Source organism: Aquarana catesbeiana, linkage group LG01 (assembly GCF_042186555.1).
Source record: "Aquarana catesbeiana isolate 2022-GZ linkage group LG01, ASM4218655v1, whole genome shotgun sequence".
In the NCBI taxonomy this organism is placed as follows: Eukaryota; Metazoa; Chordata; class Amphibia; order Anura; family Ranidae; genus Aquarana; species Aquarana catesbeiana.
The window spans coordinates 681,926,619-681,942,922 of record NC_133324.1 but is presented as its reverse complement, the minus strand read 5'-3'; the positions used below and the strand labels follow the sequence as shown (position 1 = coordinate 681,942,922).

The 16,304-nt window shown below is 41.3% G+C and overlaps 1 protein-coding gene across 1 annotated transcript in view; it reads right to left on the bottom strand.

Moving 5' to 3' along the window:
• Positions 1 to 1,590: 1,590 nt before the first annotated feature.
• The window catches only part of LOC141111136 (bifunctional heparan sulfate N-deacetylase/N-sulfotransferase 3-like), a 379,040-nt gene continuing 364,326 nt past the window's right edge, over positions 1,591 to 16,304 (bottom strand). Inside the window, exon 14 of the mRNA XM_073603175.1 lies at positions 1,591 to 2,237. Within this exon, the coding sequence (XP_073459276.1) occupies positions 2,118 to 2,237 (120 nt within the window). The 3' untranslated portion in view covers positions 1,591 to 2,117. The remainder of the gene's footprint in view (positions 2,238 to 16,304) is intronic.

Below are 16,304 nucleotides of genomic sequence, written 5' to 3'. Positions count from 1 at the left end.
GACTCATTAGTCCAGAGCACCTGCTGCCAATTTTCTGCACCCTATTTCCTATGTTTTCATGCATGAGTCAATAAGCCCTGGTTCCACATCTGAGGTATGGCTTTTTGGCTGCAATTCTTCCTTGAAGACCACTTCTGGCCAAACTTCTCAGGACAATAGATGGGTGTAACTGGAACCCACTGTTTTTAGCCAGTTCTGTACTGATGGCACTGCTGGACATATTCTGATGCTGAAGGTAAGTAAGCATGATGTGTCTTCCCTCTGCTGCATTGGGTTTCCTTGGCCGACCACTGCGTCTACGCTTCTTAGCATTTCCTGATCAATGGTGACCTATATGCTGAAAAATACAGGCAGATACTTGTCCATCATGCCATACCATCAGGGAGGCATGTGATTGGCCCAAAATGTATTCTGCAGCAGGATCCCAAATATTCAGCCAATATCATTAAGAACTATCTTTAGCATAAAGAAGAATAGGGAGTCCAAGAAGTAATGGTTTGGCCCCCAAGAGCCCTTATTTCAACATCATCAAGTCTGTCTGGGATTACATGAAGAGACAGAAGGATATGAGGCAGCCTACATCCACAGAAGATCTGTGGTTAGTTCTCCAAGATGTTTGGAACAATCTACCTGCTGATTTCCTTCAAAAACTGTGTGCAAGTGTATCTAGAAGAATTGATGCTGTTTTGAAGCCAAAGGTTAGTCACACAATTATTGGTTTGATTTAGATTTTTCTTCTAATCGCTCACTTTGCATTTAGTAAATTGAGAAAAAATATCAATGAAATTTATATTTTTGAAATAATTATTTTTTTTACTTTTTTCACACCTGCCTAAAACTTTTGCACAGTAATGTATATATAGCTAGTATAGTGCTCAATGCCTTTTTGAAATATAAAGTCAATATTTGGATAGGTTAAAAAATGGTTAAAATATTAAAAAAGAAGGAATTGAATGATTTGTGTGGTTCAAGTAAGAATGCACATGTTTTAAAATGTAATTATACAAATAATAATAGACATTTGAACTATAGGCAATTTTGTGTCCATTAAAAAACATTTTGTTTTAAAAGGGACTAGTGTTTATATGATGCCTGGTATCAACCTCTTTATCCCTCTGTTCAGCAGAACTCAAACTAAGAGAAGAAGAAGTCGCACAATTATCAAATCAGTTGTGGGGGAATGCTTATGTGCTAACAAGTAACATGAAGCGTGGAGGAGAGAGCAGAGCTCTCATCAGTCTGCTGCTTCTCCTTTTCTTTTTAATCACAGGCCAGAAGAAGGGGAGGCCTATTTGTATTACTGTAGAGAAAAGTCAGATCTACAGTACTGTGTTGTCTGGCAGAGCTGTGTAAATCTCAGTAATCATTGTACAGAAATTCAAAACTGTATTTATCTGTTTGCCTGGAGTTCAGTTTTAAACATTTATAATAAACAGCAGGAGACATATAGATTAACATCAACAGAGACCCTATGGATATTAAATATCAGTGCTGCATAATCCACCTTTTTGGACAGTATTGCAATGCCTAATTTTTTTTATAAAGTTTAAATGGCTTTAGTTTAATGGTTTTTAAAAAACAAACACTCAATGTTGGTAGGTAACATAAAAACATTTATTGTAAAATCAGATGATCCAGTGACTTTACACTTTAATGATAAGATATTACCACATTTTTTTATACAATTTATTCGTTTTACCTTTACCAATCTCTAGACTTAGATGGCTGATTTATATATACTAAAGCAAGGAAAATTGAAGCTGACATGGACTACCATAACCAATCAGGTTTACATTTTCAAAAGTTGTTTTTAGCAATAGCACCACTCTGACTCCATTTTCCTTTGCTCTAGTTTTGATAAATCACTGCCAATGATATGTTAACCAGTCTTATATCATGACAGAAACCATGGCAAGCTGTAGGTCAAAGGCCATGGACTGACAGCATGTTCTATAGGAGAGTGTTGGTGAGATCCACATGCCAGCACATGGAACACAGCGTTTCTGGTGGTGCTCTCTCAAACATCTGAATGTTAAAGTTTTGACAGCTGGTATAATAAGTGGTCCTTGCATTTGGTTACTGGAAGTCCCCCTTAAATACTTTGCTTATATTCTCTGCTATCTTATTTTCTGCAGCTCTTGTCTAAGCCACGCTGGCAAAGGTTGGCCAAGTCTGTGCAAAAGTTTGGACAATTCCACATTGTGATCCCGATAATAGCTTGATAGGAAGGCTCGGCACTAAAATAGAAAAAAACAAGAGAGTGTTAATAGACCATAAACCCAATGCATTTTGTGATAACTAAATGGTGTTTTACATTTGATTTTGCATGTGTTGATTTAAGCTGATTTATAATAGAGAGCCGATATCACCAATATCTCTCTGCTTTGCACTGCAATGTTAGTCCACACTGCAGGCTACATTTTACAACCCATTCATAAAATGTAGGACGACACAGTGTGGAATCTGAGGTCTGTCATTAAGTGTTCGCTGGTTAATGCAGCAGCAAACACCCTGTATTTAGAGGAAAGACTGGTGACATGACTTTGACAGGTCAAGTGACTGGGCTCTGCTTCTGCTTTTTTTTTTTTGTCCCCATTCACATTAATGGTAATAGCATATTTGTAAAGAATATGGTGTGCTTTAAAAACTGTCCATTTACATTTTGTAAAGGTATTTTCATAGTAAGGCTGTAGGTATGGTCACAGGTAAGGCTGATTTAAAATGGAGCTCTTTAGTTTTTAACTGTGAAATTTTAGGTATGTTAGCACATAACTCAGATGGAAAGAATGTAACCATTGACAGGCTTATTTAGGATGGCAATACAGTAAGATATGATTTACAAAAAAGAAACAAAGGGGGACACCAGCTAAGTGCAGCATCAATAGGTTTATTTTGATTAAAAAGGCAAATGCAAACTGACAGAAATATAAAATCAAAGAGCTTATCTGCAGCCATGCCACATTGAATGAAAACCATCAACTGGAAAAGCCACTTGTGACAGCAAACAGCGTGTTGTCAGTGAGGAAACCAAGCCCCAGTGTTGCCAACCACTCGTTAACTTATGGGCATCCCGTAAATTTAAGCCCATTTTCGGGCTGCCTGTAAATGCCCGTTACGGGCTCCGCTACCTGTAAAAAAGATGCCCGCGAGCCGACCATGCAACTGCACATGCGCCGCTCTGAAGCTGGCTGGTCTTGGGAAAGCTCGTACACTCTCGGCCTAGCGGTGCATGCGCATTAACGTAATGGCATTGCCTGGCACCATTTTTGAATAGAAGCCAGTCCGCTTCCTCTTGGTGGTGCCTCGTGCACTCGCTGCCAGTCGCCACAGCAGTCAGCAGAGGAGGAGCCAAGGAGGGGTGAGGGGTGAGGAGAGTGGCACTGACTATGTGTGGGGGGATAACAGAAAGGGGGCAGAGGAAGATATTACTGGGGGAGGGGGTGAAGCAGTGCAGGGGACAGAGGAGAAAACTGATGTGCTGCCCTGTGGAGAGGTCAAAGGCGCACAGGTGGAGGACACACTGATGTGGAGAGGTAATATGAAGGTGAACAGAGGAGAAAGCTACTGTGAGGGGGTGAGGAGGACACTACCTTGTCCGAAGCCTCTGTCCACCTACTGTATCATGTCCGCAGCCTCTGTCCACCTCCTGTACCATGTCCGCAGCCTCTGTTCACCTCCTGTATTATATCCGCAACCTTTGTCCACCTCCTGTACCATGTCCGCAGCCCCTGTTCACCTCCTGTAGCATGTGCGCAGCCTCTGTCCACCTCCTGTACCATGTCCGCAGTCTTTGTCCACCTCCTGTATCGTGTCCGCAGCCTCTCTCCACCTACTATATCATGTCTGCAGTCTCTGTCCACCTCCTGTATCATGTCCACAGCCTCTATCCACCTCCTGTATCATGTCTGCAGCCTCTGTCCACCTCCTGTGTCATGTCCGCAGCCTCTGTCCACCTCCTGTACTATGTCTGCAGCCTCTGTCCACCTCCTCTACCATGCCCGCAGCCTCTGTCCACCTCCTGTGCCATATCCGCAGCCTCTGTCCACCTCCTGTACCATGTCCACAGCCTCTGTTCACCTCCTGTATCATGTCCGCAGCCTCTGTCCACCTCCTCTATCAAGTCAGCAGCCTCTGTCCATTTCCTGTATCATGTCCACAGCCTCTGTTCACCTCCTGTATCATGTCTGCAGCCTCTGTCCACCTCCTGTATCATATCTGCAGCCTCTGTCCACCTCCTGTACCATGTCTGCAGCCTCTGTCCACCTCCGGTATCATGTCCGCAGCCTCTGACCATCTCTTGTCTTTTATCATGTCTGCAGTCTCTGAGGGGGAGTCTGGAGAGGAGAGTTCTGCTGGGATGGGGGTCATAGGAGGCGTCAGACGTGTGTGGACTGTGGAGAGGACACTATAGGTTAAAACTAGAGCTGCCAAGCTAGAGCCATCTGACTGAGCCCTGCACGGTGCACCTTAGAGGAGGTCAATGACAGTGTCACCAGGCCAGTCTGAAGGAGAGGGGGTTGCTGATATAAGGGGGAGTGAACACAATAATGTATGGAGGCACTGATATAAAGGTTCCCCCCTATATTAGTAACCCGCCTTACCTTAGTGTATTTACTCTGCGGAAGGTGGTCTCTAGTCACCAGAGCCCCCCTTACATCAGAGTTCCCCCTTAGATCATGGTCTGCAGCGTTCCCCTTTACATAAGAGTTTGCTTTCACTGTAAGGGGGAATCCTGCAGACTATGATGTAAGGGGGAACTCTGTGCTGGCTGGGTTATAGTAACCTGACCTTCATGTCAATGGAGAAATATGTTTTTTGACTTTTGTTTAACTTAAACACATTGCTAATAGCACTAGCTATGTGTTTATCGTTAACATATTGACATTTGCACTGTTTAGCACTGAAAACTGTAATTTTAGATTTTTTTAATGCAGTGTCAGTAACAAATGTGGCTCCGCCAACAAAATTTCATGTTTTTTTTTTTGTCAGTAAAAAATTGGTGCCATTTGTAAACTTCACTGGGGGGTTAACACTGCCAAGTCCAATGTTCCAGAAAATGAGGAGAGCCACTGTATGATACAAGGCAGGATGTGATGTCCCACCTGGGGTGGGCTGGTTGGTATGGTGACGCATTTTGGAATTCCTATTGGCTCCTTTCTTAAACTATTGAAATTTATATACAGGCAGGGAGTTGGGGGTGGGTATCCTGGGATCAGCCAATCACAAAACCATCAGCAATAAAGAGGGAGTGCAAAGGTGGAAATAGAGGAAAGCAAAAGACACTCATTGATGCTGCACTTAGCTGATGCCCCCTTGTGTCCCTTTAATGTAATTTCAGAGATTTGTTCCTGTCTCAGGTGGAGCTGCCCACTGAAGTACAACACCCTTCCTATAGGATTTTTATGAACTCTTTATGAACATTTTATGAACTACCTATGTTACAAAAGTGTATCTTCACATTCATCTAGGGCGGTAGAAGCTAGCACTTGTTTGCGCCACAATATCAATTGTTGTTTGTGCATAAGATATGATTTGGATCTTTAAATGTTAAATGTCCTCATTAATTTTAGTTCTTTACATTTCACAGTTCCCGTGTATATTACAGGGCAGGCATCCTAAAATAGGGCTCAGGGAACTCTATAGGCAATTCATATAAAACAAAGTATGGGCTTCTTTTCTAAAAGAATTAAGAGGGAATGTTACTTTATAAATAGGATGTCTGTTCCGCATTAAAGTATTTAAAGCTCCTTGTTCACTGAGATGAATGAATTCTTGCCCATGCACAAAAGTGATCTCATTCCGGACCATCAAAGATTTGAAGCAGAAGGCGACTGGGTGAAAAAGTTGGCAGGTGTCGAGGGTGCTCCTGGACACTGTATCGCTGAAGTAGAGGCAGGTATAGTTCTGCTTTAAGAATCTTTATATAAATTATAAATTGTGTGAATAATAATTTTAGTTATCCAGTCATGAGCAGATTAAATAAGTAACCAGGAATTAGCTTTCCACATTATTGGATAATTGAAGGGAATATTCACACAATGTATTTTTTCATTTATCTGTTTGAAATACACTATACCTGGAATATAATAAATCTCAGGTGTTCTTGTATACAAGCCTTAAATTAAACCTTTTTACAACATCGACAGCTTTTTAAAATAATAATACAGCTGTTAAAAATACAGCTATTTAGCAAATGCTTCATCCTATATCACAAGAAAAGTTCCCTTCTATATTCCAAAAAGTGAGAGATGCTGGCAATATCAGGATCTCATGGAGAGATTTTTTTTTAGCTGAGAGTGTTTCATTAAAAATTTAGTTGTCTGAAATTACCTGGAGCTTGGTGTAAGGCAGGTAATTGTCATGGCAGAATTATACATAACATACAGTTGCAATTATAGAAATGTCTCAATTTTCAACACCCACTGAGAAAATAACATGGAACAAGACAATTACTGTAACACCATGCTGCTTGGAAAGTTCTCTTGTTCCTTGCTAATTAAGTAAAGTATGGCTGGATGTTACATGCTTAACGCTCAGCCCACTCAAATATGAATTGGACAAGAATCAGTTGTATTATCATATGGTTCTTCATCAAAATAAATGGTGCATAGGCATAAATATTTCCATAGCAGGCTATGGTACTGTTACAGAGCCCAGCAACACCTACTCCCAGTTATCTCTACTGTAGAGCAGTGGTATGGCATGAGCCATTTTTAATTAAGTCTTGTGCTGTCTCAGTGCTTTATAATGGCATGCAGATTACACATGGCAAACCATTTGGAAAAAAATCAGCAGGTGCCCATTATAGATATCTCTACTGGACTGCCATGGGAACATTCAGACTGTAGCTCAATTAGCTATTGCTTTAGAACAAAAAAACTAGCAGTGGCTTTTTAAAGTATCCAGAGGTCTTAGTAATGTTTTCTTTCTTTTATGGAGCCCTGCTATATACAACTATGCCTTTGTACAACCACAATAAACCAATAGATAGGTGGAAGTCAAGGGCCTTGCAGTCTCAAAAGGATCTGCCCTTTAACTTCTTTATGACACTGTAGAGAATTGCTGACCTTTACTGCCTGTATTTGTAAGTGGTTGTGCTGATTAATGTCACTGAGTTATTTATGTACATAACTGTCTCTGTGTGGCTGGGTTAGAAACCCCAAAGAGAGGAAGTAAATAGAGAAAGAGGGTATGAGACTACGTGCCCTACTAGGAAGGAACAGGTACTAATCCAGGCCAGAGGCAGGGATTATAAGGTGTTTCTAATTGGTTTCTATGTTTAATAAATTACTATTGTCGTCCATAGCTTCTGGGTGTATATACTGTGTGTGTGTGTGTATATATAAATAAATAAATATATATATATATATATATATATATATATATATATATATATATATATATATATATATATATGAAGTACTGTATATCTGTTCCCTTGTTGTTATCTTACATGTGCTATTCCAGTTAGTTCAGTCTGTAACACAGTGGTCACCTTTCTGTGTGTGAACCTTTTCATTGCAAATAGCGTTTATATGCAGTTCCTGTTATTCTAGTTATCTCTGTCCCTTCTGATCTGGAATTCTATAGCTAGTTTTTAATTGGGGGTAAGTAGCCAGCATAGACTAGAGCCAGATTAGGCACTAGGTAGCTAGATGTCCAGTTGCATGGAAGATTAGGAGCTACTAGGGGACTAAAATGCAGAGTAGATAGGCTGACTCTAAATTCCTGTATCACACAACCATTTCTGCTGGTGCGAAGCTGCATTTCAGGCCTGTTGGACAACAGTTGGAAATCACCCTATCATCACTGATGTTGTCTTCAGGTCTTCAGTACCAAGACGGACACCACATTGTAATCATCCTTAGCGGCTCCTGCAACTGTACATTGCTGCAACATTGAGCTGGAGGTGTATTTTTATTATTAAATATATATATACCTGGGTATATATGCACAATTCCACCAAGACTCTCATTGGGCCCCTTGCTGATAATACCTGCTTGTACCTTTCTTGTATGTACCATTATTAATCTTTTATTATATAAAACTCATATTATTTCCATACTGTGCATTTACAATATATACTTATGGTATATGCTTTGATTAGATTACTGATTAATTTCCCAGGAAGGCATTAATGGTAGGAGAATGTCTCATCATCTCCCCACCTGCAGGCACACCAGCTGTTTGAGTATTACTGAAATGACAGCCTAGATATAGTGTGTAATGGCACCCTCTGCTTCAGACTGACAGCTAGACTTGCCAATAGTGCAAAGAATAGCAAGGATTTTTGCATTTAATCTTGAATGGTTCTTTAAGCTGCTTATTGAGTTGTGGGAGGCTGGAGAGGGTCTTGAAGAATTTAATAAAAAAAAATTGCAGGCATTTGAAGGAGTTGCATTCAGATTGCTATTTTGTTACTTGAAGTCTGTTCATGAACTAAACTATATAAACTAAAGCCTGATACATGACACTACAAGTTTTTATTCATTCAACCCAGCGGGTTGCCAGAAAACTCCGATCAGCGCTCTCTGCCAATGGTGGGGTCGAGCCACGACTCTGTGTGTGAACAGACATGCAGAGCCGCGGATAGGGAGCAAGCCTGCTTGGGTGTCCCCTGCTTGCTCTGGGGGCACTTGGCAGGAGGGAGCGGCTGGGAGCACTGACAGGGTACCCGAGATGAGGAGGATTCAGGCTGCTCTGTGCAAAACCACTGCACAGAGCAGGTAAGCATAACATATTTGTTATTTAAAAAAACAATATCACTTTAAGATTTATAGAACCTTATAGGCAACATAGTCATTTTTCAAAGATATACATATATACATATTTTTTATACTGACTTGCTTATGAACATGCTAGTTGTCTGGCAATTGTATTTTTTGGAATGAGTGCCAGGTATGCAGAAAATAAGGCTAGAATGAAGTGATAACCCCTGGTCTGCATACATGTTTCAGGTCAATGACTAACATTGTAATGAAGCTGAAATATCAGTGGAACAACCAGGAAACTAGCATTTTTTTTTAAAAAGATCAGCAATGACAACCTAAGCATAAGACAAATTTTCTTTCATGTCTGTGACACTATCATTTCCAACAAACTCCAATTTGCACTTATTACTCTATTTCTTTTTTTAACACGTTTCACTTACAGTGCTTCTGGGGTATAAAGCTGAACGTAATGTCTGGTGATGATTTTGTGTTAATAGTTGCTACCACTATTTTAAAAATGATAGCTAAGGTGAAAATACAACAGAGGATTTCAATTCCAAGTGAGAACCATACAGCTTCTGGCTCTTACTGTCAAATTTACAGTACTCTTCTACCAATGTAATATTTCAGGAACAAAAAAATAAAAAATCTTTCAAACATTTGTCTTTGTTGATATATCACCAGACACTGCTGCATCTGCGGAAAGTTTATAATTTTTCTTTGAATGTTTTTCTTGTTTTGTTTTTGTTAAAATCTGTCTACGCGACTCATGTAGACTGGGATAATCATGCTTGCTGACAGTAGATTAAATTATGTTTAGTCATTACACTTTTGTATTGCTATGATAGATTGCTACTGTTGATTTGTATGCTTAGCTTGGGATTTTATGTTCCAGAAAGTTTTAATGATAAGCAGAAGCAAACTTCAGAAAATGTAAGGAATCTTATGTAAAATAACTTGTATATATTATGGCGAAAGAGGTAAGGTAGAAAACAAATGAATAAAATAAAAAGGAAAGAGAGAATTTTATTTTATTTTATGTATATCTTATACATAGCTTGATCCAGCTTGGACCAATCCGTACTAGAAATAACAATCCCACTGTGCAAATCAATTATAGCAGCTGTATACTAATAACCCCACTCAAATGTCAATATGTCAAAAACTGAGAACTAGAAATCTCCTACAACATGTGTGGTGAAGCACAAGTGACAACACTGTTTATTTTGTAGCACTTTATTTTGTTATTTTGTATTATTTGTTTTGCGGTATTGTTTCATTTGAGGTTTAAGCGCAATATTTGTTGGAGATTTATAGTTCTCATTTTTTTTTACATATTGCAGCTAATATTGCCATAAATACTGTATCTGGATCAGGGGTAGGCAACCCCGACACGCAAATCCTCTTTTGCCAGCACTCAGCTCCCTCCCCATCAGCAGAGCAGCGCAGGGAAGTGTCAGTGAGAAACTGATGCATTCCAATTTCAGAGTTCCCCATGCCACACCTGCACTGAGGGGGAGGCACTGTGCCCCCACACATTGTAGAAGATGGGAAACATTGTTTGGTTCTCTAATTGCTGTAGCTGCGATCATCAGCTTTTGTGATGGGGAAGAGATTGGGTGCAGTTCTGCTGGGGGGGGAGATGGTCCCTGTTTCCAGGAGGAGGACTGACTTGGCCACTGCTAAAGCCAATCACAGTCCTGCTAGCTGTCCACCAGCTGGAGGAAGATGACTCGCTTGGTTGCCACTACCAATCTCAGAAAGAAGGGATTTCACTGTGATTGAGAAAACTCCAATCATGTGACAATTTGTGGAATTACTGTTCAGCTTCTGGGAATTTTGTTGAAATTATTCTTGAATCTTTCCATCACTTACTACTGAACCCCTACACTCTGTGTCCCTTTAAGCCACAGCCAGTATTCAGTGCAGTATTCAGTGCAATGAAAATTACACCCAACCACTTTTTCTCAGCTGCGGTGGCCCAACTTATGATCCTGCACACAGGTCCACTGCTTTCAGAAAATGCCCCTGACCTGAGCTCATCATTGCGCATCCATTCCACATGCTGGTATGTGACATCACATATATCACATACAAGCACGTGGGCTGGATGCGAGAGGTGGATCAGCAGGATGAGTGTGCCTGGACAGGTAGATGTGTCTCATCTCTGCTTCCTTTCACCACTCTACAGATCATATGAGAAAAGGGGTACAGATGAGAAGGGGGGTTACAGTGGTGGGACAGAAGAGCAAGGGGTACAGTGGTGGGGCAAATGTGCAGGAGGTACAGTGGTGGCAGGGATGAGAAGTGGGTTCAGCGGTGGGACAGAAAAGCAGGGGAGTACAGTGATGGGGCAGGTGAGCATGGGGGTTCAGTGTTGGGCCAGATGAGCAGGGGGTTCAGTGTTGGGGCAGATGAGAAGGAGGTTCAGTGTTGGGGCAGAAAAGCAAGGGGGTAGAGCAGTGGGACAGATGTGAAAATTGGTGGGGCAAATGAGCAGGGGGTTACAGTGGTGGGGCAGAAGAGGGGGAACAGTGGTGGGGCAGGAGAGCAGGGGGAACAGAGGAGGGGCAGAAGAGCAGGGGGTACAGAGGTGAGACAGATGTGCAGGAAGTATATTGGTGGGGTAGATGAAAAAGCAGGGTACAGTGGTGTGGCAGATGAGCAGATGGGTTCACTGTTAGGACAGATGAGAAGGTGATTCAGTAGTGAGACAGAAGAGCATGGGGATACGGTGGTGGAGCAGATGTGCAGGTAGGTACAGTGGTGGGGCAGATGAGAAAAGGGCTACATCGATGGGGCAGATGAGCAGGGGGGTTGCAGTGGTGGGACAGAAGAGCAAGGGGGTACAGTGGTAGGGCAGATGTGCAGGAGGTACAGTGGTGGCAGGGATGAGAAGGGGGTTCAGCGGGGGGACAGAAAAGCAGGGGGGTACAGTGATGGGGCAGATGAGCAGGGGGTTACAGTGGTGGGACAGATGAGAAGGGAGTTACAGTGGTGAGAAAGATGAGCAAGGGGGTTCAGTGTTGGGACAGAGAAGAAAGGAGGTTCATTGGTGGGAGAGATGAGCAGGGGGTTACAGCGGTGGGGCATAGGAGTAGGGGGTGCGGAGGTGGGGCATATGTGCAGAGGGGTGCAGAGGAGAAAGGAGATACATTGGTGGAACACATGAGCAGGGGGTTACAGTGGTGGGGCAGAAGAGCAAGGGGAACAGAGGTGGGACAGATGTGCAGGAGGTACAGTCGTGGGGAAGATGAGATGAGGAAGGGGTACATTGGTGGGGCAGATGTGCAGGGTGGTATAGTGGTGGGGTAGATGAGCAGGGGGGTTACAGTGGTGGGGCAGATGAGCAGGGGGGTACAGTGGTGGGGCAGATGAGCAGGGGGGTACAGTGGTGGGGCAGATGTGCAAGGTAGTACAGTGCTGGGGCAGATGTGCAGGGTAGTACAGTGGTGGGGTAGATGTATAGTGGTGGGGCAGATGTGCAGGGGGTTACAGTGGTGAGGCAGATGTGCAGGGGGTTACAGTGGTGGGGCAGATGAGCAGGGGGGTACAGTGGTGGGGCAGATGAGCAGGGGGGTACAGTGGTGGGGCAGATGTGCAAGGTAGTACAGTGGTGGGGCAGATGTGCAGGGTAGTACAGTGGTGGGGCAAATGTGCAGGGGGTTACAGTGGTGAGGAGGTGTGCAGGGGGTTACAGAGGTGGGGCAGATGAGCAGGGGGGTACAGTGGTAAAACAGATTTGCAGGGGGGACAGTGATCTGAAGTGTGGAGTTACAGGAATTGGGGCTGATCTGAGGTGTAAGAGTGCAGGATGTTAATTTCTCACTACTAAAGTAGTTTACAGCATTTACTTTATAAAAAATCCTTTTCATGATTGAGAGTGTGAAGTTGACATTTTTTTGTTATAAAATCGGCACGCTCGTTTCTTTGAAAACATTTTTCGGCACGCTGTGCTCAAAAGGTTGTTTAACCCTGGTCTGCTAGCTTCTGGTTCCTGTTCTAAACAACTAGTCTGCTGCATTCTGAAAGAGGTCAGCCACTCAGCATTGGTGCCATTCTGAGAATCAGCAAAAATAAAATGTGTACAAGGTATATAATACACATAGCGCTCCTCTTGGATGTGTGGAAGCAGCAAGTCTATATGAGTACAACGTTTGTGGCGGAAGCAGCAATGTGAAGATAAGGATGAATGGATGAATGAATGAATGGAAGGAAGGATGGATGAGAGATGATAGCATGGTTCACCCCTGCAGCTCATGTAATAGATCTGGGTAGGATCACCTCATGAGCCAGAAAGAAGTAGAAGAACAAGGCACTGAGGTTAATACCAAGCAATAACAACTTTATTGACAATATATTTTTTTTAAAGGAACAGTGTAAAAATAATAATAATAAAAAAAGTTTTAAAGTGCCCGCGTCCCCGTGTGTTTGTGCACCAAAGAAAATGCATACTTAAGTCGCGCCTGCAAAAGCAAATAGTGTTCAAATCACACATGTGAGGTATCGCCGCGATCGTTAGAGTGAGAGCAATAATTCTAGCAAAAGACCCCCTCTGTAATTCTAAATTGCTAACCACTAAAAAAAATTAAATTGTCGCCATTGCACGAGTGCGTAACATGTAAAGTATCTATTTACTTGACATAACATCATCTTTCACAATATACAAAAAATATTGGGCTAACTTTACTGTTTAGTTTTTTTAAAATTCAGTGAGGTGTATTTTTCCCCAAAATTGCATTTGAAAGACTGCTGCGCAAATACCATGTGACATAAAATATTGCAACAACCACCATTTTTTGTCTAGGGTCTTTGCTAAAAAAATTATATATAATGTTTTGAGGGTTCCAAGTAATTTTCTAGCAAAAAATACTGATTTAACTTGTAAATGACAAGTGTCAGAAATAGGCTTGGTCTTGAAGTGGTTAAACATAGTGCCTGGGCGGTCCACTTAGTCTGCCTGTAAAGTGGTACATCTGTACCATGTATAGAACATGCTGCAGCAAAAATGACATTATTAAAGAAAAAAAAGAGTCAAATCACATTTAAACTGACTCACGGTTGCAATTGCTGGCACCCAGCTATATGGACCCCAGTCCATACCAGACCCTTCGGGATCCATGCTGGAACAATGTAACTATGTATAAAATATTCTTACCTGGAATTCATCTTTTACCACTTCCCCTCTCACACTTGTTTACCCCCTATGGACTAGAGCAATTTTTACAAATCTGCTACGGACCTGTTTATTCAGCAATAACATTGCCATTACTTAAGATAAGAAGATAATGCATGTATTAGTTTTTAAGGGAAAAAAAATGCTTCTTTTTGTGATATTGACTAGCAACAATTTTTTGTTGTTGTTGCAATCCGTAGACAATAAAAGGTAACACATGCACTTTTTCTTTTGTTTGACCAGCTTTAGTTTAAAAATAAATAGAGTTACAGCAGGTAAATTATGATTCTAGTACAAAACATTGAAAAGTTCTTTACAAATGAAATAATAAATAAATAATAATTTTTGCACATTTTTAAACATAAATGATGTAAAAATATGTTAAATGGGCAAAAATATTAATGAACAAAACAAACAAAAACAAAAAAGTATAAATAGTAATGATTAATAGAATAGAAACTAACAAAAAAATAAAAAATCAGCAGGAGGCTAATAATTGAATGGAGAAAGACAATAAGGAAGAAAGAGTTAATTACGGCTGATTAGTGCAGCCTTGTTAAACCAGGGTGCCCAGGCATCCTGGGGTGCCTTAACGTTTCTTTAGGGGTGCCTTGGCAAAATGCCTAAAAATGTATCCAAAAGTATATACAAGCCAGCAGGTTACACAAAGCCACAGGTTTTCATTATGCACCATTAGGACTAGACACTGGCAACTAATGATGTCTTCAGTTGATAAGGAGGATGTTTGTCATCCTTGTTTGACCCCTCTTTTCTCCTCTCCTTCAGCACTGGGGTCACATTAGCTAGCTGACTGATGGAGAGAAACAGAGGGAGAAGGGAACATTGGAATACTAGTCAGTACCAATGTGCAAAAGTGTATTTGCTTTGGAAGAAAAAAATCACCTCTAAAGATGGGTGTCCTACATGTGTGGATGTTGCTGCATTATGTAAAACTATTAGAATATTTTTTTTTTTTTACATTTTAGAATGGGGTGCCTCGAGACTGTCCATCATTTTAAAGGGTGCCTTGAGATTGTATATAATTTTAAAGGGTGCCTTGACTCAAACAAGTTTGAGAAACACTGGATTAGAGTATACTAAGGGTTAATAAGGGGTTAAACAGAGGAACATCTTATTAAACAGAGTAACATCTTATTTAAAAAAATTAAAAAACATTTTTTTTGCTTGTCAGATCGCTTTTAAGTAGAGCTATAGGCAAAACTTGTTTTTTTTTCTTCATTTTGGATAGAGTAAGAGAGGGTTATAACCCCTGTCATTTTTTTGTCATCTGTGCCCCATTGGGGGGATTCACCTTCATTTCCTATCCCATAGCCGAAACAGGAAGTGAGAAGAAATCCCTGCAAATTAAGGTAATCCCTTGGGGACCCCCTGGTCACCAGAAATAGTGCATTATATTACATTTCTGGGGACAACCCAAAATTCTGGATTGTTTTTTTACTTTCACCTTTAATTATAACAGTAAACAGGACAAATAGAGAGGGTGAATGTCCCTAATGAGGGCACAGACAGCAATATAACCTGATGGGTGTTGTGATCCATCTCCACTCCATAACGAAAAAAAATTTTGCCTTTAGTGCAGTGTTTCTCAACTCCAGTCCTCAAGTTGCCACAGGTCATGTTTTCAGGATTTTCCCTCAGATTACTAAGGCAGTAAAATTGATCAAATTACATGTGCAAAATAATATAAATTCTGCTTTAGTTGTACTTTAACTGACATCATCTGCAGAGTTCACTCCTCTAATCTGCAAATGGATGAACAGAATAGAAACAAAAGTAACATTGTTAGATCCCTTTAACACGGTGCAGTCTTTAAGCTTGCCCGCGTGTTTTGTGCACTTTCTGAAAGCACGCTGCATCTTTGGTGCGCTTTCAGAAAACGCACCAAACATATGAGACACAATATAACTCTATGGGAACGTGGAGCTAACTGGCTCCAGACAAGCGTGTAAGCTGTGTTGCACCTGCGGTGCTGAAAGAACGCACTGTGGCAGTGTGAAAGTGCTCTTACTTTGTATCTTTCTATTTCCCATCTGCAAGAGCTGCTATGCATATACAGCAACTCTGGCTTTGATTAAGCAGAGGTGTGAATTGCTTTGTAATGGGTGCAGGGGTCCTGGCAGCAAGGCAGAAAGACTGGATGTGCTACACACCATCCTGCATACCTCCCAACTTTCTGAGATGGGAATGAGGGACACCCATAAGCAAAAATATGCATTAATAGGATGCGTCCTCTGCCACTACCCCTTACAAGGAGAATTAATACACAAAAAATGATTGGTTAAACCCACAAGTGCTTTTTTTATCAATACTATTCCTTTATACTGGCTTATGAAATGTACAAATGGAGCAATTTAGAAATGGGATATAAGGTTTAACACTGTAAAACACATATTGAT